At 38.8% G+C, this 22,079-nt stretch overlaps 1 protein-coding gene across 6 annotated transcripts in view; it reads right to left on the reverse strand.

Annotated features, from left to right (window-relative positions):
* Positions 1–1,318: 1,318 nt before the first annotated feature.
* The window catches only part of CHD7 (chromodomain helicase DNA binding protein 7), a 132,886-nt gene continuing 112,125 nt past the window's right edge, over positions 1,319–22,079 (reverse strand). For 4 of the 6 annotated variants that reach the window (XM_040085691.2, XM_040085683.2, XM_040085700.2 and 1 more), the window contains 20 exons: positions 21,572–21,751; positions 21,245–21,355; positions 20,924–21,129; positions 19,818–20,017; positions 19,066–19,225; positions 15,919–16,008; positions 15,232–15,335; positions 13,732–13,861; positions 13,387–13,459; positions 13,113–13,167; positions 12,168–12,396; positions 11,793–12,001; positions 10,975–11,652; positions 10,444–10,604; positions 8,566–8,793; positions 7,892–8,335; positions 7,058–7,279; positions 6,519–6,659; positions 5,933–6,037; positions 1,319–5,166 (listed from right to left, as the gene is read on the reverse strand). In XM_040085691.2, the coding sequence (XP_039941625.1) occupies positions 4,213–5,166; positions 5,933–6,037; positions 6,519–6,659; positions 7,058–7,279; positions 7,892–8,335; positions 8,566–8,793; positions 10,444–10,604; positions 10,975–11,652; positions 11,793–12,001; positions 12,168–12,396; positions 13,113–13,167; positions 13,387–13,459; positions 13,732–13,861; positions 15,232–15,335; positions 15,919–16,008; positions 19,066–19,225; positions 19,818–20,017; positions 20,924–21,129; positions 21,245–21,355; positions 21,572–21,751 (4,680 nt within the window). In that variant the 3' untranslated portion in view covers positions 1,319–4,212. The remainder of the gene's footprint in view (positions 5,167–5,932; positions 6,038–6,518; positions 6,660–7,057; positions 7,280–7,891; positions 8,336–8,565; positions 8,794–10,443; positions 10,605–10,974; positions 11,653–11,792; positions 12,002–12,167; positions 12,397–13,112; positions 13,168–13,386; positions 13,460–13,731; positions 13,862–15,231; positions 15,336–15,918; positions 16,009–19,065; positions 19,226–19,817; positions 20,018–20,923; positions 21,130–21,244; positions 21,356–21,571; positions 21,752–22,079) is intronic. The other 2 variants (XM_040085718.2, XM_040085710.2) reach the window with 2 other exon arrangements.

Genomic DNA, 22,079 nt, shown 5'->3' on the forward strand with positions numbered 1-22,079 from the left:
AGATTGGACAAGTAACCTGCACTAAGCTACGGCAACAGAAATAGCTCAAATGATTTAAGTTTTGATGGTTTAACCAGTGCTGACAGCAATCCATAGGAGCTGGAAAAACAAAACCATCCAGTGACATGGATTCATCCCCTTCTAGAAAACATGTATTTTGCACTATAGTTCTTTATACTAATAAGTGTTTGCTCTTTCGCATCAAATTTATTATCTAAAACTGCATGCAGAGCTGGGACATTCACTCTGCATTCCAAGGGAGGTTTTTGTTAAGTCCGATCAGTTTGATCATAGCAACTGTCAGTCATATAACTGAATTTCCTTCACATATTCTCCTCAGAACAGCTGACTCAAGCTAGTGATTAGGCTAGACATCTCAAACATCACCTGTCTATGTAAGAAGCCATCTCCAGGTCTCTCCAAGGCATCACTTGAAGCCAAAGGGGTACAATGGGTTATTTGCATAGCACGAAAGCAGAAGCTGTAGCCAGCACTCTTTCCCACTGAGGAGTCAGAAACGTTCAGGGGCAGGCACCTTTCAGGTGCCCAGAAAGCAGTGTGGAGAGAGCCCTCACGTATTCTGACACTTCCTGATCCCAGCCCTGATGTTAAGTATTCAGAGGGAGATGAATGCAAAGTGCAGAAGCAACAGAAGTCTAAAATGTCCTAAGCAGTTTTGTTCACAAAAGTCAACAGGAAGCTTAATACTAAAAATACAATTGAATACCCCTCCCTCCCCTCAATGTTAAGCCCTTCTCAAATGAGGAAGTGCTCAATGGCAAAGATCCTCAATAGAGGTGTGCAATTCCAATAAGCAATACACTTTGATATTAGACATCAATACAAAACAAGAGACTGAAGCTGACTGAAAAAAACTGGGACTAGTTTAGAAATTTGTCCCCTATTTCATTAGCAACAATTTTGAAGACTCACACTTGAACTGGTTCTCCTCTATAGTCCCCTCATTAAAAATTGCCTCTGTAGTAGTCTGAGCAGATTTGTTGTTGTTCAGTTCTTTCCCTGGGCAGGATTGCACACCATGCACACAGAACAGGCTGTGGTAGCATGCAGACAACTGCTGTACTTTGACACAGGTACTTTCTTTTTGAAAGCAACATAGAACGGAATTTATATTCTTTGATAATCCCATTAACATTTCCATGGCCATTAGGAGGTGCAGCAAATAATGGTTGGTGGCAAACAAAAGGCTCCTCATCGCGAGAGACAGAAAGGATGCTCCAAATGTGAATCAAGTGCAGAATAGTTTCTGATCTATGCATCTTACTCACGTAAGCTTTTATTCATTTAGACACACTTTTAAAACTCCGTAAGAATCTTTGCAATAATTAACATGTAAAAACTCTGTCAAATCAAAGAAAAACCTTCATATTTTCATGTAATACATTTCTTGGACATTAGATGGCAATCCCCCCACTTTATTTTTCATACCAGGGGCCCATATCCCTTCCAAAAATCAAATGTCACCACCTTTCCAACAGGTGAGGGGTCTGTTGTCTTCTGTTTGGAAAGCACAGAGCATGGAGGCTCTCCCATTCCCATGGCATTTGTTCTGTTGCAACAGTTCTCCAGTTTTGCCTTTTTTTTTTTCTGAGTAGGAATGGCAGATGAGTAATGCTATCATGGAAGATGCTTGTACTAGGGGTAGGATTCACACATTTGTCACTTGGACACCCTACATCATGAGTTGGATGTTTCCATGTCAAAAACCTATAGGCAAAAATAGAAGATACCAAAACTTCCCCATTTTGACAGAGGAGAAAGGGACTTAGTATGGCATTTAACAATACAATTTCTAGTCTGGCCAATTAAAAAGGGTTCTCCCAAGGGATATAATTAGTCTTTGTAAATCTTTTCTGGAAATTATAAAACTGAACTGAAAAAAAACCCTGCTATTCAGTACCATGTGTGGAATACACACAATGGGAAGCACCTACAAACACTTACAGTGGGAATATTTTACGGGTAGGAAAAAAAAAAAAAAAAAGACAAGGCATTTATAACAACTTAAAAAACAACTCAAATGAATTCAAGAGTATGTAACACACCTGCCCAAGTTAACGTGCTTTTGCTTTCAGCCTCTCACTTTTTGTCATGGTCTACATGTGATGTTTTAGAAAGAGGCAGGAATAACACACCTCATCAACCATTCAGTGATGCCCATGCAGGGGGAATCCTTCCTGACCTTCATTAACTCCCTATGATCTATTTAAGTGGCAGTACAAGACATCCTGACATCTATTCATTTCAACAGTGTGTGCCTGTGATTCATTCACACAAAAATCACTTCCTAAGCCTTCATTTCTCATCTGCTTTCATCATTCATGAAATATTCTTTTCAAGCCAAGTTCACCCCTTTTCATATATCCCCCTGGGGACCAAATTTCGGCCTTGCAATACTTGCCCATTTGAGCTCTCGTGCAAATTCACAGTGTACATGAGAGCTGAGGTTTGCAGCTCTCCAGCATTCCAAAAGCACAGAAAACATTAGTCCTAAAGACAGGGGTCCACCCACAGCTGGCTACTGAAATAGCTAATTTTTCATGTACTCCAGTGAAAATCTAACCTTTTATCCTCACTCTGGAGCTCGTTGTGTATGTGTGTGTCAAGGTGACAACACCGTGAAAACAGAAGTTCTCAAATGGTACATTATCTCGAATATCAAAAGGTCACAAAAGGGTACAAATCGGTAGCTCTCCAGAAGAGACACTGTTTTTTAGAAAAAGTGGGTCAGTTTTAGTTTCATGTAGGTTGTTTGACACAGTGGTTTCTGGCATCACAAGCTCTGGTCTACAGGATACCACAGAGCCTTTGTATCCCTTGCTGTCACTACAGCATTGTGTTTTTCTACCCATTAACCAAGGATAAATGACCTAGATATTGTGCCTATTAAAGCCTCATTTTTCTTTTGCCCTTTTGTTCTTTAGTGTACCACATTATCACATGCTGAACACATTTAAAGTATTCTCAGTCTCTCATGCCCCTTTGAAGGAGTAAAGTAGGGATTTTAGCGTGCATTTCTGTAGAGTTACTTAGAGCTGAAAATATGAAGGCAATTCAAGGTTTCTCTTCCTGCCCAGTCCCCTGAAGACGATCAGTTCAGCATTTACAGCCACTAATCTATAAAGAATATAGCAGGAAAATGCTATAAAAAAGCCACCAATACAAATACAGAAAGTGAACACCACTTCTGATGTCCCTAAACACTACATTCTATAATTACATCTCTGCATATCATGGGTCACTTTTATTAAAAGCATCATTACTACAGTTGGCAGCAATTTACATCTTATCTTACATGATAGCAGTTTCCAAAGAAAAAAAAAATAAAAAGACATCACAACAAAGAAAAACAATACATTTACAAAGTCATGTCTGTAAACTTCAAGGCTAGTTTAGAGTTGAGGTAATGCTGTTTAGCTTTGTGGCTAAAGTAACAAAGTCCTTTAATTTAAAAAAGGTACCTGATTTTTTTTCTTTTTGTTTATACCAGTGCATTACAAGCTCACGAGACGATTAAACTGTAGCTTTATCCTGTAAGAACCTTCTCCGCGGGTTAATTTCCAAAAGGTACTCTTCACATTCAACAGCTGCCTTATTATTGCTGCGTCTCAAGACAGAGACATTCACACTATCATGAAGATTGTCAGAGAGAGAGTGTGTGTGTGGGTGTGTGCGCGCATGTGAGCGGGTGAACTCCCATACAGTCAAAATGAAGCGCGAGTACGATATGTATGGTAAATTTCATCTTGACCTTCACAGCAAAAAAAAAGGAAAAAATAAAAGGAAAAAAAAGGAAAAAAAAATTAAAATTAAATATATAACTTCATCCTTCCTTTAAGCAGCACTTCCTTCTATTAGTGCCACTTGATTACAAATTGCTGCTTAATTCATAATACCAATGGTACCAAAAGAAAAAAAAAAGCAGAGCATTATGTCAATTTCCTTAAAAAGACATGATCACCTCTCAAATTTCATCTCTCCTAGGGATAATAAATAATGCACTGCACAATACTTAATGACCAAGATACCTTTTGACACATCTGTATAACATGACTTGAACTTTTTTTTTTTTTGCTACACTATGTTACAGAACAGCTTATAAAAACTAAGTATGGACATTAACTGTGAGTGTAAACAGTAGGACTACCACTTGTCAAAAGTTTAAAACACTTTAACTGTAACTGGTACTGGTTATTCATCATTTTCATTGTTTTCTATTTCTTCCCCCCCATCAAGTGAGTCTAATTCTTCACCCTGTGCTATTTCATCTTCTAAAACGGAGGAATCTGCAGTTTTATCAAGGCTCTCCTCTGCATCACTGCCTTCGAGATTTTCTTCATCTTTAAAGGCAGCTCCTTCAGTTTTGTCAGTAGCCTTCTCTTCATTGGAGCCCACTGCATTCTGAAGTCCTGCTAGTGCTGGGAAACCGGGCAGAGTCAATCCTCCCAGTCCTGGAGGTAGAAACATAGATGGATAGAAGAGGCCAGGAGCCATGGTAGACAGCAGGAAAGGATTGAAGGCCAGAGGGTTTGTGGGCAATCCAGTGTTGGTGGTGGTGGTAGTGGTGGCAGTGGCGGTAGTCGCCGCAGTAGCAGCACTGACAGATCCATTCGCAGAGTCAGTAGCAGAAACAGTATCTGTGCTTTTCTCAGAGTCTTTGTTCTCCTCTTCATTCTCATTTTTCTTCTCTTCAGCTTTTGAAGCGCCATCCTCAGTCTCTCCTTGACCGGAAGCAGTAGTGGCATTTCCAGTAGTAGCCGTTATCGGGTTATTCAACAATCCGCTTAGTCCAAACATATTGGGCAGTCCTGCCATCCCTGGCAACATCAGAGGCAACATGGCAGCCGGATTTTTAGCGTCCCCCCCAGCAGCAGCAGCTGTTGCTAGCCCTGGTGGAAAGCCCATGAGGCCTGCGAGCTGGAGAGACTGCAGGTTCTGTAGGTTCTGGAGGCTTGTGAGGTCCATTCCAGCAAACAGACTGTTCATTAGTAGTGGGTTGATTCCCGAAGTTGATGCTACAGCAGCAGCTGCTGCAGCTGCTTTGGCAATTTCACTTTTTGGCCTTCTTCCTCTTCTGCTTGCTCCTTCCTCCCTCACAACAGGTCCAGTGAGAAGACGGTCAAACATGGACTCTGGAACAAAACCCTAAAAAGGGAAGGTGAAAAAACAACCTTTATCCTCAGTTGGCTTTTTTAGCTTTCAGCAGTTAACTGATGACGATAGAAGAAACAGAAGGGATTTCAGCATACTCCAAAAGTGGTTTGTTTTTTCACCCTGGCAAATGGTGACTAGCTTAGAACTATAGTGAGTGGCACTAGAACAAGTAAAGAAAGCTGAAGAAATCAACGTCACAGGTTTTTTTTATATTTAAACACAACAGTAAAATAATACACACTGAAAACTCTGTAACTTTATTAAAAACCCCCACCCTGATATGCTGCAGTTGCAAGTTTATATCTTCATAGATCGTATTGAATTTCAGGATAGTAATATTTTATTAAACTGAGTACTTGCAGAATTTTACCCTTTATTTTCAAACAAGTGTTGTAAAATAAAAGGCAGAAAACCTATTCCTATGTGTTACAAATATGACAAATATGACAAATATTTTCTTAGCAGTTCCTAATGTACAAAACAAGTACATGTGCTTTTTAAGGATTGTTACTTGTAAGAAAAAAAAATGCAAAACAAATGCTGAAGGCTGCCTAAACTGTAGCTGATTTTTTGAGTGCATTTCAATCCAATTCTGCAGCAGCCTCCGATCACTACTCTCCCACAAGCTGGGTAACTCCTACACAGACACCACAATTTTCTCAAAACCAGGTATGAGATAAAGACTTAATAATCAATTTACACAGCTTTCAACTTTTCTACAACCTATAGTGATGCATGGAAGGAGAGTTTCACTTACAGACTGTTTAACAATGTCAGTCCAATCTGGAGCAACAGCAAACTCAGGATTTTCTTCCAGCCATCTTGGCAAGTCCTTCATTGGAGGGGCCATAGCTCCACCCATCTAATGCAAAAGACAAGGTTATGACTTCAACAAAAACCCAACAACAAAACCAAACAACTACTTTTATGGACATTTTCTATCTACACACTTTCATCTCTGAAGGACGGCAGCAAAGACATTCAGTTTACTGTGGAAAACTATGGAAACCAGCTAGTGATACCTCAGTTGACAAAATCATGTTTTAAAAAAACAGTAAAGTGCTGCAGCTTAGGGGGGTCTAATAATAAATTTTGTATCTAAGGACAAAATGTCCTTAGACATATAGGTTCAAAAAGTGAGAGTTATTCACTCAGGTGATTAATATGAACATATGAGAAGGGCAAAGAAGGAATTAAAGGAAGAACCAGGTGCCACAGTCCAGTAAGAAAAACTGCTGGTGCCAAATTATTAATTTTTTAAAGAGAAAGCTTGGAGTAGAAAACCTTCTTTCCACATGCAAAGACATTATTAAAGACCTCAACTGAAGTAACTTAATTTTTACCTTCTTTCCATTTCGTTTATTTACAACAGGTACCCTTTCTTCTCCTGTCAAGGTGTTTATATCCAGTTTATTAGGGTTTCGACACCTGTGTCGTTTTTGTTTCGGCTTCTGAAATGGGGAAAACAGCACATCTGCACTCTTCTGGAAAGAAGAGGAAGTTATTGCTTTTTAGCTTTTCATTCCTTGACAAAAACCACCAATCACAATACCCCTTCTCACAACAATTTTAAGAAAGGATCCATTACTTTACTCTCAGATTACGCGAGAAAAATTATTTTTGTATCAGATGAAGAACTCATCAAACACGGTTCTAAAATGCTGTTATATACAAATATTAAGAAAGGAAAAGCAAATCAAACACCCCAATGTCACTTGGGTGTTGATAAAATAAGAATGGTGGATAAAGAGAAAACTTCTGTTGAAAAGCAAGCTACATAATCAAAAGACTATGCCTAATATGAGGAAATTCAGTCTGACATCCATAAAACTAATTTTTGTATTAATACAATAGAACAACACTTTTAGAATCACATACTTACTGGTACATAACTTGGCATATCTACAGTGTAAGTAGGATGCAACTTAAGCCATTCAACTAGATCCTTGTTTTTCGGGGCATCTTCTCCCACCAGCCTGGTCCCATCCTCTAGATTGATAACAGGGATGCGAGTGTCTGGGTCTAATTGACCAGGAGATGGAATGTTCCTTGCTGGTAGGGCTTCCATATCTTCTTCAAAAGCTTTGGTCACTTCCGCATCCTCCTGAAAACAATCACATCTGTGTTAGTCATCCCTTCACAGGAACAGCTGGAGAAATAATTTCAGGGACTGATTGAAGTGAAATGTTCAAGATCTTGCATACACAAGAGTTAATGGGGTTTAAATACTTATACTACATAAAGTAGTATCACTGCATCAGGGAAATTTTGAAAATTTAGCATCCTTGAACAATAACAAACATAGGGCTAAAGGCAAAGCAGGTTTTTTGCATTTCCAGTAAAAGTCCTCCAAGATTCTTCAAGACCCTCCCTTTCCAACACATCAAGAAAGACATACTTAAGCCTCAAAACATATATAGATAGAAATATATTTCGTAAAAAAAAAAAAAAAAAAAAAAAAAAAAAAAAAAGAAAAGAGTAATTTTGAAAGTACAAGCTACCTAAAACTTAGCTACGATTTGCTAGAGTAAAATCTTGATATGCACATTTCTTTTTGGTTCAAAAAGAATTAACAGCTCTAAACAAAGAAAAACATGGTTGGGCAAAAACGGTATGTTTCTATTAGGCAGAGTATAGTAAGACTTAAAACACATTCAGGAAGTACCACAGACAGGAGAAAAAAAATGAGACAAAAGGAAAAAGGTTGTGGTCTTACTACAGTCAACGATGTCCGTTTGTTGCTCATAAATAACAGATCAAGCCCTTCTACATTTTTCCTTCTTCCTCTCCTCCTCTTCATGGGTGGTTCTCCATCTATTAAAGAGCCATTTAGTAGATGCCTTGTGGGTGTGCGTGAAAGACCTGCTTGCAGCAGCTCCATTTGAGTTTTAAAGGCATCAGACACGGGTGTGGAGACATTAGGCAAGATAAACTTTGAAGTAACAGATGAAAAATTTGAGGTAGAACTTGTTGCCTCTCGTGAGGCCTTTGATAAATCTACAACCTTTTCTTGTCCGTTTTCTGAGACCACCTGAGACTCACGTAACTGGGCAACCATTTCCATAAGATTTCTCCTCTTGGCAGCTCTCTCAGCCTCAATTTCAATCTTTCTTCGTCTCCTCCTCCTCTGACGTGGAACTGATAAATTGAGTGCATCTTCCTAATAAAAAAAAAATTAGCATTTCCAAACATTACCAAAGCTCTGTTTGCTATGTTGAGTTTAAAATAAAACTCCAAACATATAACTCTGGAAACAAAAGCCTTCATTTTATTCAAAGAAACACTTTTATGTTTTTCCTATTTCATTCATGCTGGTTTATTTTCTATTACGCAAGAGAAGTTCAGCAAGATAAAACGTTTTATGTGAAAAAGAGAATGCTGCAGCCTTGCCTTTGATAACTGAGGAGAAGCAGTGAGATCTTCACTGCCACTGACGCTGGCTTGACCAACCATGGAGAGCTCTGCAAAGCTCCTTTTCTGTAGAGGGCTGTCCACAGCTGTTGGAGTGTACCCAGGTATGAGCCCCTGGAAATCAAACATCTGGCGCCTATTTACTGGCCACTTCCCTTTCAGCACTGCTTCACAGATGTTGTCTAATCGGTTGATCATTACTCGGTCCTGCATAAAGGAAAAGTATGTAATGAACCTTCAGTGTAAACGTCACCTTTTAAACTCAAATAAGTCTTATGACACAGTCCAGTTTCCAGAGATTAAAGAAGACATTCAGAAACAACTATTCTTGCATGTTAGGAATTAACTGATCACTTTGCAAGAAGCTAACACAATTTTGTAGAATAAAACTTTATTAGGATTTAAAAGCTGCATTTATATTGTGAGGGGAAGGAGAAAAGACAGACCAAGTTTTCTGTGTGACAATGCACTAATTGAAGAACTTAATAGAAACTCACTGTTGTTTTACAAAACTTCAGTAGTTAGCAACATCAACAGTTAGGAAGGGAAAATAAACACATCTGCAATCAGTATCTTAAAGCTGCAGTTCTCAAGATCCAAGAGGCTGGATCTGTAATTCTGTCCTAGGAAGTAGATCCTCATTAGCGTCACTATTAATAAAGTTCAACATTATGAAACGGGCACCAACCTAGGGACATCTAATGAATGTCAATTTTCATTCCACGCCCATTATCACTTCAAATTTCACTGAAGCGTGTACACTAAAAATCTCTAATTATGTTTATTAGTCTACTTATGCTGAACCTATACAGATGAAAGATTTTCTGTTCTACTTTCACACTATGTCTGGAATAAGATTTTAGCCCATGTTTCCAAAATACTTGCTGAAAGCGGAGAAGATGAGCATTATTTGATTTTATTCCATTTCAGTATTCAAGCACATTCTACACTAGCCTGCCTGAAGTAGTAGCAACTTTGGAATTCTAAGAAATACTGCTGGTTAGGGAATATGAGCATCAGTTAGCTTCCTGAACAGCAAAACAGTGCAAAAGCCACTAGCAAATCTCAGCAGCTGCAACAGACTGCTTGCTTTCCCCAGAAATAAGCCTATTAAGAGCAAGGTCCTCTTGCCCTGCTACCCCCTTCCCCCTCCCTACCCCAACCAGATGGCCCTGTTATGGTGATTAGTAAGCTTAAGACTATTACTACTTTATTTTTCTCTCTCCCCTTACTGCAAAGGAGAGTACTAAATTAAGTATGGATTTATTACAAGGTTACAGTTTTGTATTTTTAAAAACATTTATATTAGATAATTTTCTGTGTTGTTACCAAAATAAGATACAGCTTTGTCCTATCTAAAACTGCTGCTTATGTTTGCAGGATACCTTAATACAATTACATCTGTCAACGTTACATAATGGCTTAGATCATGTAGGTCACCAAAACTCTCCCCCTACAATCTCTTCACCCCAAAAGAAAAAAGTGATCTTTGAAAGTCTCTGCTCTCAATTCTGCAGATTGCTCTGCAGGAAAAATTTCTAATTCAAAACTGTACAGAGATGCAAGAGGTGGGACTCTGCTGACAAAAAGTTATGGACACTACGAAGAACTCGTGTCTGCCAGCAGTCCATTGTTTTACTAAATGACCCTATTTTACAAAAAAAGAGCAATTTCTTTCATTTCCACTGCTAGTTTGTATGATCTTGAAGAAAAAAGTGCCATTCCACAAATCATTCACAGATAAAGGTCTCACCCTCCACATGTGCAGTATCACACAAAGCTCACTGTTACTATGCAAGCACGTTTCCCATATTTTGATTAAATTAAAAGAGTCACATCTTTCTACCACCAACCAACCTTAGGCCAGAATGAGAAGGCAAATGTTCTCTCATGAAGCAGCTGAACCACAGAGGGATCCCCATCTTCCATGTAGAATCCATCACGTGTTTCATCCCTTGCGGTACTCATAGAGGCATTGCTTTCTTCATCAAAATTCTTACCCTGAGAAACTGCTCCTGCTGAATGACAATCATGACCAGACATTAATATCCAGTGTCTACCCAGCTAGACAGGCTAAGGTAACCAAGCTTGACACAACATTTCTAACTCGGGCTTTTGTTCAGTCATCACTACAGCAGAGACCATGCTTATTGGCTCAGTGAGCTATCCTGGAAATCATCCCTTGTGGGGGAATACCCCACTGACACTGGATGCTTCTTATGAAAGCTTATTTAGCCACCTGATACATGGAAGGGCAGAGGAACTGCTACATGTAGCCCATCCCATATTCCATAATGGCACCCTGTGTGCCACTTACCAGCTGGCACGAGCTGCAACAGCTGTGGGGCTTGTGCTAAGCAAACAGAACTGATCTGACCAATGTATTACCTTCAGGTTGGGAGGATTCTTCTGATTTATCATCATCTTCCAGTTTCTCCTCTTCATCTTCTTCTGAACCTTTCTCAGAAATAGATTTTGGATCTACATCTGTACTCATCTCTATGTCTTTCAATTCACATTTAACAGAGCCAGGCTCAGCCTCAGCATCACAGTCCGGTTTAGTGTCCTTATCTGTAGTATCTGTCTCCTCTTTGATTTCAGACTTTTCTTTGGCTGCTGGATTTTCAGACCCTTCAACTTTAGACTCTGTTTGTTCTGTAGTCTTTTCTTCTTGTACTGGTGTGGATGGGACAATTGGGGGTGTTTGACTGCAGCCAGCACCAAGAGGGTTTACAGAAGAGACAGTATTTGCATTACCCGTCCCTCTGTTTTGAGCAAAGTTTTTGTGAGCCTCAAGAAAAGAGAGTTCAGGATCATTCAGAATGTGATAATCTGTCCTACTGACTCCATGTTTAGCAGCACCAATCAGTAAGTCTTTATCATGTTTACCACATTCCCACCACTCTGGAAGGTCCAGACTTGGCTGGCAAAGCTTTAGCCTCTCCCCCAGCTGCGGGTGATGGAGAACCTGTTCCCGGATCTTGCGCAGCAGCTCGATGCGATATAAAGTTCTAGAAGCGCGCTCCTCTGTGATGGGCTCGATCAGCGTGGAAAGATCAGGAGGTTCTGCAGGGACACAAAGTTGTACTGTTTAACATGGATTGAATGCACACCCATTTCAAAATCATCACAGCTGGGCATCAAGTTTCAACAGTCCTACGGTCTCACAATATTCATGTTGATTTCCACAGTCAATTAAAACTTACCATCATCTGGTTTGACTGGCATTCGGCACACTCGTCTACACATATTCACAAAGCCATTAAAATACTTTTCCAAGCTTTCATCGGACTTTTTGTCAAGTCTGGCAAATGCTCTGAATTGATTCCACTCAAACTGATGCTTTACAGGATCAAAAATAACTCCAAAAGTGGACACCACACGATAAAAATCAGCTTCTTCTCTTCTTGTCCATCTAGTCAAGGAAGAAGCAAGAGAAGTGAGGCCACAGTTAGATAAGAGTACAAACATGTTTAGAAGCTCCCAAACCCCCTTAGTTTATTCTTTCAAAACAAAAGAGCGGTGTGGGTGACGCACAAGCTCAAGTAAGATTTAAAGAAAGATATCACCAGGAAACTCACTTTTGTCGTTTCTCAGTTATTATAGCTTCCCTTTCTGCCTCCAGTGCCCTCACTTCTTCTCGAGGCCGACGTCTCCTGCGGTCAGTCTTCATTAGTGCCTCTTGCCTCATTTGTTGCCTTTTATAGCTGCGCTGATAGGCAGTAATGAGGCGACGCAGACGGGTAGTCAGGGTTGAAGTGTTGGGCCAGTAGAGTTGCCCTAACTCAGCATTGCTTTCACTGTGCTTGTCTAGAGAACAGAGAAGGATTTGCACTGCAAAACCAACACTAAACATTTCAAAGTTTCTATGGCTATAACTGGATTCCTGTTTTATCAGATAAGAATATGTGTCTCAGATACTAGCGCATAATGAATTAGAAACGGGATAACTATTGGTAAGAGATAAAAAATGGAATCAAACCATCCAACTCTAAGAACTGAGAAATGCTTGTGAAGCATTTAGAGATAACCATCAAACACTATGATTCGATGTTATGAATGCAAACGTATTATGAACACTGTAAGTATTTAAATTAATGCAATGCATCTTTAAATACATTACTAAGAAGATCATTCTGCCTCTGAGGAAACACCTATGCTTATCGTTTCCCACTTTATTATTCTCACTTAAACTTGGCAGTTTTCCTCCATACTGAGGAAACAACGTATTTGTAACTTCCAAGATTATCTCGGCAAAACCATCAACGGCTGCATAATGAAACATCCGGTCTTTATCATCATGGTTTCTACTATGTAATTAGAAATCCAGAGAGCCATAAAGTGGATTATTCCAAGACAGTATGTAATTGTTTTGAAGAATGTGAAGTATGAAGAGATTTGGCAGCCAAAAGCTTTCTGTGGTATTGTCCCAAAACATCTCCTATCCCCTCATGTGGTAATACAGACAGTCCACCTTTCACTAAACGAGCCCTTTTTGCTTTTTAATTTTTTTGCTATAGTCTTACTTGGGTGTAATTCCATGGACTCCTCTTTGTCTTCTGGAGGTGAGTTTGCAAATTCCTTAGGGAGAAGACAGAAGTTATTTTAGTTTTCAGTTTTGACCATATGTCATAATTTGAGAAGAAAAAATATGTCCTCTCTCAAACACAGCAGCAAACAATCTTTGTAAGGTGCATTTATCTGGTAGCTCTCAAACGTAAAAAAACACACACTAAAATAATATGGAGAATCAACTATAATTGTACATATTTGTAACTACAGAAAATTGGGAGTTCTTACATCAATTTCATCCTTGAAAGGAGTTCTGGTTGGCTTATACTCTGGATCTTCATCCTCTCTGTCAAATTCACCCCTATAAAATATTTTAAAATAATATTTTTAAGAAAAATGCTGGTTTTGAGCGGGGGCTGATATTCTGGAGAAAAGCAAGAAAAGCCACCAGCATGGTGTACCAAGTTACACATTTGTATTTCATGCTCAACTGTGTAAACAAATCTACGTACTTTGTACATCATACGATCACTTCATATCCTCAGGCAACATGTAAGTATAATATGACATATGAACCCATGCCAATATATACAATGCTGATAAAGTTTATTAATTTTTTCATGTCCTCCTTACCCATCACCGCCATCTGCTAACATGTCTGTCCCTCTCTGTTCAGCAGCTATGGCCTTTGCATCAGGCATGCCAACCCGTTCCAGAAAGCACAGTGCTGGATCAGCTCTCATAGAATTGTACTTCTCATAACCTGCGTGCAGAGTGGGAGACAAATGCTTCTTTCAAAGCTATGACCAGCTGTGAACAGAACAGGTCTAGGCAGTAAAAGAACAATTTTCTGGATTCATTAATTTATTTTTAAATAAAACAAGGGAGATGTCAGCATGCTGGAAACATTAAATTCACGTAAAAAAATTGTTCATGTTGGTAAACTCCAACAGCACAGAAACATTTTCCCATCAATAACATCAACACACACAAGAGAGTGAAGAAAGCATCAAATTTCATGTTGTTAAAAAGTAAAGCAAAAATCTTTCACAAGTGAAAAACCTTTAAGTTTCCTATGCAACTGTCACAGTGGTTCTCGACGTTCAATACTCGTCAGCAGAAACACGCAGACTCAAATGGAAGCGCACACACACACACTCACATACTTTCAATAGCTCCAGCCCTGCTGGAACCCTCAATATAGGCTGCAAAAATGCTGCATACATGGGTTATACGTAAGGCCAACGAACCTGTCTTATTAGGTTTAGGATGATGCATGTCAGTAAGATGACACTGTTCCCTCTATGGTTTTCAAACTGCTGTTTGCTTTTTTACTGCCCAAGTTGACTAGATGGAAAATGGCAGATCCCAACAGTGCACTGCAGGAAAATGATTTTTAGACTAGACTTGCCTCAGCTGAGCCCACAACACAGAGCTGCTGTACATAGGCAGAACAGCACAATTCAATTAGGATTTGTACTACAACACACTGCTCCTAACTGCTGTAGAGCCTCAAGCCAAACTGTAATCATGAAAGGTTTTATAAGCCATCATTCTCCCCTTTAGTCAGGCTGGGCTGCTGAGAATACCTCTGCGACCTCCAGAGAATTGGGATTATAATCAGGAATCGCTCACTGTATATATCATGCCAGCTCTGCATCCCCAGCCTTTCAAAGTTAACAAGGCTGCATCCCACTCAAGGGAGCCGGGAGTTCTCAACACTGACATTTGTGAAATATTGCTTGGAACAAAGCCCAGGAGGCACTTGTACAGATTAATAGCAGAGGTTAAGCCCACCGTCCACTTTGACACTGGTTGGCAGAGTTAGCAAGTGAAGCAGTGCTGGAAGCAAAGTTTATGGAGATCTATCTTACTATTTGGCTATTATTTAAACAAATATGGCTTTGTTTTATTTACAGCCAAGAAAGTAATGTTTTCTTCTCAAATGTTCTGCAAACATTTAAAAACAGCATCTGATATTTACAGCTCATATTAGGTTTTTAATGCAGGCAAGAAAAAAGGGAGATACAAGCCAACAGTTCTTTGGAACAATACTTGCTAATATTATGACTGAACAGTCCTACACACTGAAAGCTTTACAACTGAGTTTTTTGAGAGTGAGAAACCACTTACCGTGTTTAAATACTCCAATTAAAAGGGATTTATCTGCCTCCTTATCCCACCAGTCTGCAGGAACTTCGGCATGGAATGGCTCAGGTATCCATACATCTACTTCACTGTGAAGACAGCATTATATACATTCTCAAAGATATTACTGGACACAGATTAAAACAAAACAAAATAAACAAAACAAAACAAAAAAAAACCATCCAAAAAAGAACCTAAGTAGTTTATGCTGTTCTGTAAATATAAATCTTGCGCTGGAAAACCAGCCCAAAACCCAATACAGAAACTGAAATACCCTAAAAAATAATTAGGATGATTAAACAAACAAACAACAAAAAATAATTAATCAACAAAAAACTCCACAACAAAGACACCCCCCCCTCCAACATTAGGCTATTTTGGGACTCAAATGGTTATCTAAATATGATTCATTTAAGGCCTTAGTATTTTTTTTAATTTTTTAAATTGAGATAGAGTAATCCCTCAATATTAGCAGAACTGCAAATCCAGTTCTGTTATTTCCCACATCGTTTCCTCCCCCAAGAAAATTACCCACTGCGCTTGATAAAACAATACAGCTGCCCGAGAACGGAGATAAAGTGTGACCACCTTTAAACGCTGCATTATTATAGTACGTGTACTTCACAAAAGCCAAAGTCATAAAGCAAAAAATAAACCTGCACTTGTACTAACCTTGAGTCAGCACCCTCTAAGATCTTGTCTGCTTGGTCCCCTATAACTTCTTGTCGTAGATAGTAGAGCATGCGGACACGCAGCAGGACCCTGGAGAGGAAGGCAGAGGGGGGAAAAAGTTCTTAACTTCAGGACTGTTTGCCAACAGTGGCTTTTGGCAGCTGCTGCTGTTCATCCATCATCCTGCCAAGGCTGATTAGCCATGCTGTATGGTAGGCTTGAAGCGTGACAGATGGTGGCACATAATCACCTCTGTGTGGTGCTTTCTGCTGGCTTCCAACAGGCCTGCCTGGCAACTGCTTACACTGCACAGAGAGGGACCCAGCTCAGCCCGGCCCCAGCGCATTTCATTTAGTTCTACCTAGTGCAGCTTGTGAAGTTTAGACACGTACTCTACCACTGCCTCTGAAGTATTGAAGCAAGTTTGTAAACAACTGAGCAGATGGCTTTCAGTAACTGTTCTGCTTCATTATCTCATAAAATTTCCTCAGCTGCTGCCTTAATACCATTTTTGGAAGCACATCAGAAGTTGTAGGAATAAACGAGATATAAAATCTGGTTTTACTACCTTACAATAAACCCTCAATATGGAATGTCAGGTTTTTCAGATTATACAACTTTTTGTTTCTGAGAATGGGGCGGGGGGGGGGGGGAAATAATCCCCCATTTCCATTGGGAGATATTAACTATTTTTACTCTATATAGTTCAAACTGCTTTTAAATTTTACCTACACGCACAACCTAGCTGCTACGAGGAAGTGAAAAATCTTCGTTGCCAAGTTTATTTTTCCTCATTTCTGCAATACTGCAGTCGGTTTTGGAAGCACTGTCAGGTGTTTTGGTCACACTTGAAGCTGGCAGGAGAGGGAATGGCAGACTGGCTTTTCAAGGAGACTAGAAAAGAGGTCATTTCTGTAGAAAAAGTATCTACCTGAAAATAATCCTGCTCTCCTATGTTTACCCAATTCAGGGCACCCCCTGCTGCCTAGTTCATGAAGTAAAACCAATATCAGCTAAAATGGAGATTACTCAGCCTGCCCTCTCACTGTACCCAAATCCATCACAGCAACTGTTGAATTGCTGCTGCTCCTGGAACAGCAAGGGTGACCAGGGAAGCAGTAATTTGATCATCACTTGCATGAAAAATTTAGACCACCACTAGTTTTGAGAGCTCCTTGTTAGAGATCAGATGCAACTGGAGCAATACCCGGTTTCACACGTGTTATTCAATCAAACCTCGGAAGAGCAGGGATTTGAATGAAGGTCATGTCTGCAATTCAAAACATGTCAGACATGCTTCTTTCTGTATGCACAGTAACTGGGACCAGTAAGGTGTCCCTGCTCCCTGTGTGGCTATGTAAATAAGCTGTTGAGGGTCTCTATCATCTTAGCATTAAGCAATAACAGCTGTTACATCAAGCCAAAGAGGAGAAGCATGAAATAAAACCCAAGATAAACCAAAAACCAGAGGCTCTTTGCAACTTTCAGGAGTCCTAGGCATTAAACCAGCATACACGGTACTTAAGGAAAGGACACCAATTCTTAAACAGCCAACTTCAACTGGTACCTTTTGAAGGAAAATACTCAGATTATTAACTGGCTCCACCTCTGTTTGATTTTACCTGTGCTAAAAACATGTGGCTTCTACAATTCATTTAGTCCTGGTGAATCTGGGAAGTGAAGGAAAAAGATAGCAACTGAAAACATTCTTGCATATTTATCAGTCTTCCCAGTCCTTGTAATTGTTCTATTGTGTTATTAAAGAAGCAGTATTGAAAAAATTAATTTAAGTCAGATTTGCAAACTGATATAGCAAGTAATGAAGACATGTTACCTGAGAGATTAAAATAATTTTACAGGAAAAATTTTATTACTTTAAGAGCAAGTGAACTGTAATAACAGACCTGAGTAACAGTTCAGAAAAAATCAGAAAACAGATTATTTGGAAGTGCACTCACTAACATAATTCTATGAGTATCTGTTGTCATCAGCTAAGAATTAAGCTTGGTTAGCATCTGGAAATGAGCTAATAAACCCCTTAAATGCCTTTCCTCCTTCACATCACACCCCCTATTGACAGCCCACAGGTACTTTTCAAATCAATAATATCTTTCCACTAAACAGTATGAATGAGACACAATACATATTCAAACCACAAAAGTAACACTGCATTACAACTGTACAATACCAATACAATGAAGAGTAGAAATTTAAAAACAAAATCAAATATCCCAAAATCCCAAAAGCAATCAACCACATCGCCAGCTCTAAACCAAGGTATTTTTGGGACAAGGTTCAGTGTCTATATGGAAAATATAGTAAGCAAAACTGAGATGGCATCAAAGAAAGCTGACACAAAAAAAAGATATTACAAAACAAAAGCCAGAAAATATGTAAGAAAGGCTCTTAAGAGACATAAATGAAATAATAAAACATTGTATACAATCACCTTTATCACCAAGGGCTTTTGATTTTGGTAACATGTTTAGAATTTCCAAAATCATATCAGGACAAATCAGTTCAGGTAAAAGAGTTTGGTGAGAAATTTCATCTCAATGGAGAAAGAATAAATATTCTGTATATATAATATATATTATATAAATTATGTTTATTATTTATATATAAATAGTCTGAGGAAAGCAAGAGAGGAAGGGAGAGAAAGAATGAAAAGATATGCCCACATATAGGTGAACTACTACACGAAACTCCCGAAACTAAGAACTGGATATATGAATATAACATCTATGGAATAGAACTTTAAGTACCAGCCTGAGGGACTCCACAAGAAGGTAAGAAACAAAACAGCTTTTGTTTAAAGACAGCCAATTGTGAAGTGAAATAGACTTAGTGTACGAATGTATTCTTTACTTTCTATGGTAAAAATATAACCTTATCTGAGTCCATTCTTACTTAATAAGGAGAGAATGATTTTCTTCAGAACTGTGCTGATCTGTCATAAAGAGCTTACAGAAGTATCCAGATACCTTTTAAGATGATTATCCCCAAATTAAAAAGTAATAATGGCCTTTATACCCTATTAAATGGCCCTCTGTTCTATTAAATATACTCAAATGAAGTTGTGGACTTTCCAAAAGCATGTAGTTAAAAATTCCCAAACCTCGAAATGAAATATTTATTAGTACTTACTTATTACAGTGATGTTTGAGATGCTTCCTATAGCTGTCTTCTTGAAATAATACATCTGGATTACAGGTTGTGAGCCAATCAGCATCTTGCAGCATTGGCTGTGAACTTTGGGCTTTTACTTTCTTCCCTTTCCTCCCTCTGGGCACTGGTGCAGACAGACCTAGAAAACCCCCCAATACTTCTTACACAATCTGAATAGAAAAAGTCTCACCCCAAACAACATTACAAACATACATTTAAAGCTAAGTATTCATTACTTTGTGGGCAACACAACCACCAAAAACTGAACAGCAACATAACTCAGTACGGAAAATGGCAAGTAACAAAATCAACCCAAACTTTCATGCAAATTTACGTGTGAAGATTTCAGAAATTCAGAGTGCTAGCCAGAAAATGGTGTTATATAAATATTTCTTGTAAAAACTCTCATGAATCTAAATGGCCGTAAGGAAACAAGCTTCCTGATTTATGGCAATTTAACAGAGATTAAATCCAGCAGTGGGTGCCAGCAAAAAAATTATGCTGGAATATGTCTTTAAAACTGATTTAAAGGAAAGAGCACTGCATTCTACAAAGTGTCTGAGGGAGACTTCCCCTTTAAGTACAGACCAAGTCAAAGCCCACCTTACTCATAAAATCTGACAAGATCCTACGACATGTCAGAATGGCTATAGTTTAAACCAAATACATAGCACGACTGAAGCAATTCTTTCCTATTTACTAGCATCATTATTTGATTGTGGTAGACATACCGGAATGATTAACCAAAGCTCGAGTTTGCCCATCTGCAGTCGGAGTGATCAGATCCCAGATGAAACTTTTGATATTTTCATCCCCTTTGTAATGATTAAGACAATACACCAGGATAGTCCGGCAGATGGTTTCCACATCTTGCTCTGTTAGCTGACGTTTATAGCGCCCATGTGAGAGGATGTCAGTCCACCGACCCCAGCTATAAGAAAAATATGGTCAATCCAACAACCAAGGTACTGGTATTTTAATTTGTGACTTTCAGTTTAACTCCTGGTATCAAGCAACTTGGGACCCCCTGTGTTAGCACTAATGCATTTTGCATTTGCAAGTTACGTCAGGGAATCCAGCCTCCAGCACCAAAGAGTTAAGAATGTTTATTTTACAGAACAGGCAATAAGTTCACTGCTCGTAAAGCTGCAATTGAACTACACTCAATTAATAAAGTACATATGTTTAACTCTAAAGGTCCCAGTAAGCTTCAAATAGGAAACTCAACCAATTCCTACAATTCTGGGATTTGAGGAACCATTCCTATTTTGATCCAGAAACCTATTACTAGCAACTGTTGTACACTAATTTCTAAAAAAACCCAGTCATTATGAAGGCCTCCACGCGAGAGGTGAGAAGTCAAATATAGCTACCTGCTTGCAAAGAGATAAAATTCAAATTAGCACACTCAATGGGAAAATATCAAATATCTGAATTTAAGTGGTGACAAAGTCTAGATTGACTGTTGATTTCAAGATCATTTTGTCCTTTACAAATACACTATCACTCTCTTCAGCGCTTAGAAAAGAGAGGTTAAAACTCATTAACTCAAGAATTCTTTACCCTGAGAAACCAGAAACAAATATTCTGTCATCACAAAACCACTTATCTTACCAGTGAGTGCATAGCCATCTGTGAGACACTGAGATACTTTAAACTAAGTAACACATGTAAGCACAATTTATATACATAGCAACCAAAAAAAAGTCTGTATGTATAAGCATTATACAGTATGATAGTGTGTGAACGTGTCCAAGAGAAGAATGAATTATTTATTATATATAATTTATTTTCAGATCTTTAGCCACAATTAATCTATTTTATTTGCATATCTTACCCATAAACCAACAAGTTCTTCTCCACCCTGAAACATTCACTTCTTGCATAACCTTGTGATTTGTCCTGGGGCCTACGGGGCTTTGTGCTAGGCTTTTCTTCAGAATCACTTTCCAGGTCTGAAAACTCCATCAGTTCATCCTCTTTGACTGCACTGTAGAGCCTGGTTTGCTTCCTTACTCTTGGTGTATCAATAACTAGGTTGTTCTAAAATGAAAGGGAAAAGGTATAAATTTAGGAAGGGGGAGGGAGGGGGTGTGTGTGTGTGTGTGTGTGCAAATCTTCAATTTAATTGTGCTAGAAAGAGTCATAAAGCTCTTACCCTTCCATTTAGAGCATCGATATCCAGCTCAGCTTTCTTTGCCCACTTCTGCCAGAAATTAGGGTCATCCAAAGAAATGTCTGTCCTGTTCCCAGATGCAACAAAACTGGCCTAGCAAAAGTAAAAACAAGTTGATTGGTTTCTTAATTGCATGCTATGAAGAATACCTGTTTTGCACTAGCAAATACAATACTTAAGAAGAGATAGTGTCAAGAAAGAAAAAAGTCAAGTACACTGAAAAAATAAATTAACACGGAAGGCAATTTAATATACTGCCATCTATTCTGGTCACATTTTATTAATTTTCCTCTGAATGTCAATGCATACTTTTGCAAATGTTGAGCCTTTTCCTTCAGATTCAATAGTAATTGTGTGTGTTCGCCTTAAGAGAATCTGATCGATATCCTCTTCACAAAACTTAGACCCTTCATCTTCCTCATCCATCAGAGCACCATATGCTCCCTTTCGAAGAAGATCTTCTATTTCTTTTTTAGACAGCTGTTGCACCTGTAACATGTAAGAGGAGTTATGGTTCTGGGGTTTTTTGACACCAGCAAATGTGTTCATCTGATAGCACAATCAGATGGATTGTCCTCTTATTTGGTGTTTTAAGAACTGAAACTCTACAATAATGTAGTGGTGGTCAATTAAACATCCATGCTGAAATCACCTTTTAAAGAAGAATACAAAAACAACATTCTCAGGCTGAAGTTATGTGAGTGGTTTAAACAACTTAATAATTCATTGTCACTGAATCCCTTTAGCTTTGATGACTGCTAAACTCCTCCTGGGAGCAGATTTAACTTACTAACCCAACAAAAAAGCTAAAGCAAAA

The sequence above is a fragment of the Hirundo rustica genome, chromosome 1 (assembly GCF_015227805.2).
Source record: "Hirundo rustica isolate bHirRus1 chromosome 1, bHirRus1.pri.v3, whole genome shotgun sequence".
NCBI lineage: Eukaryota > Metazoa > Chordata > Aves > Passeriformes > Hirundinidae > Hirundo > Hirundo rustica.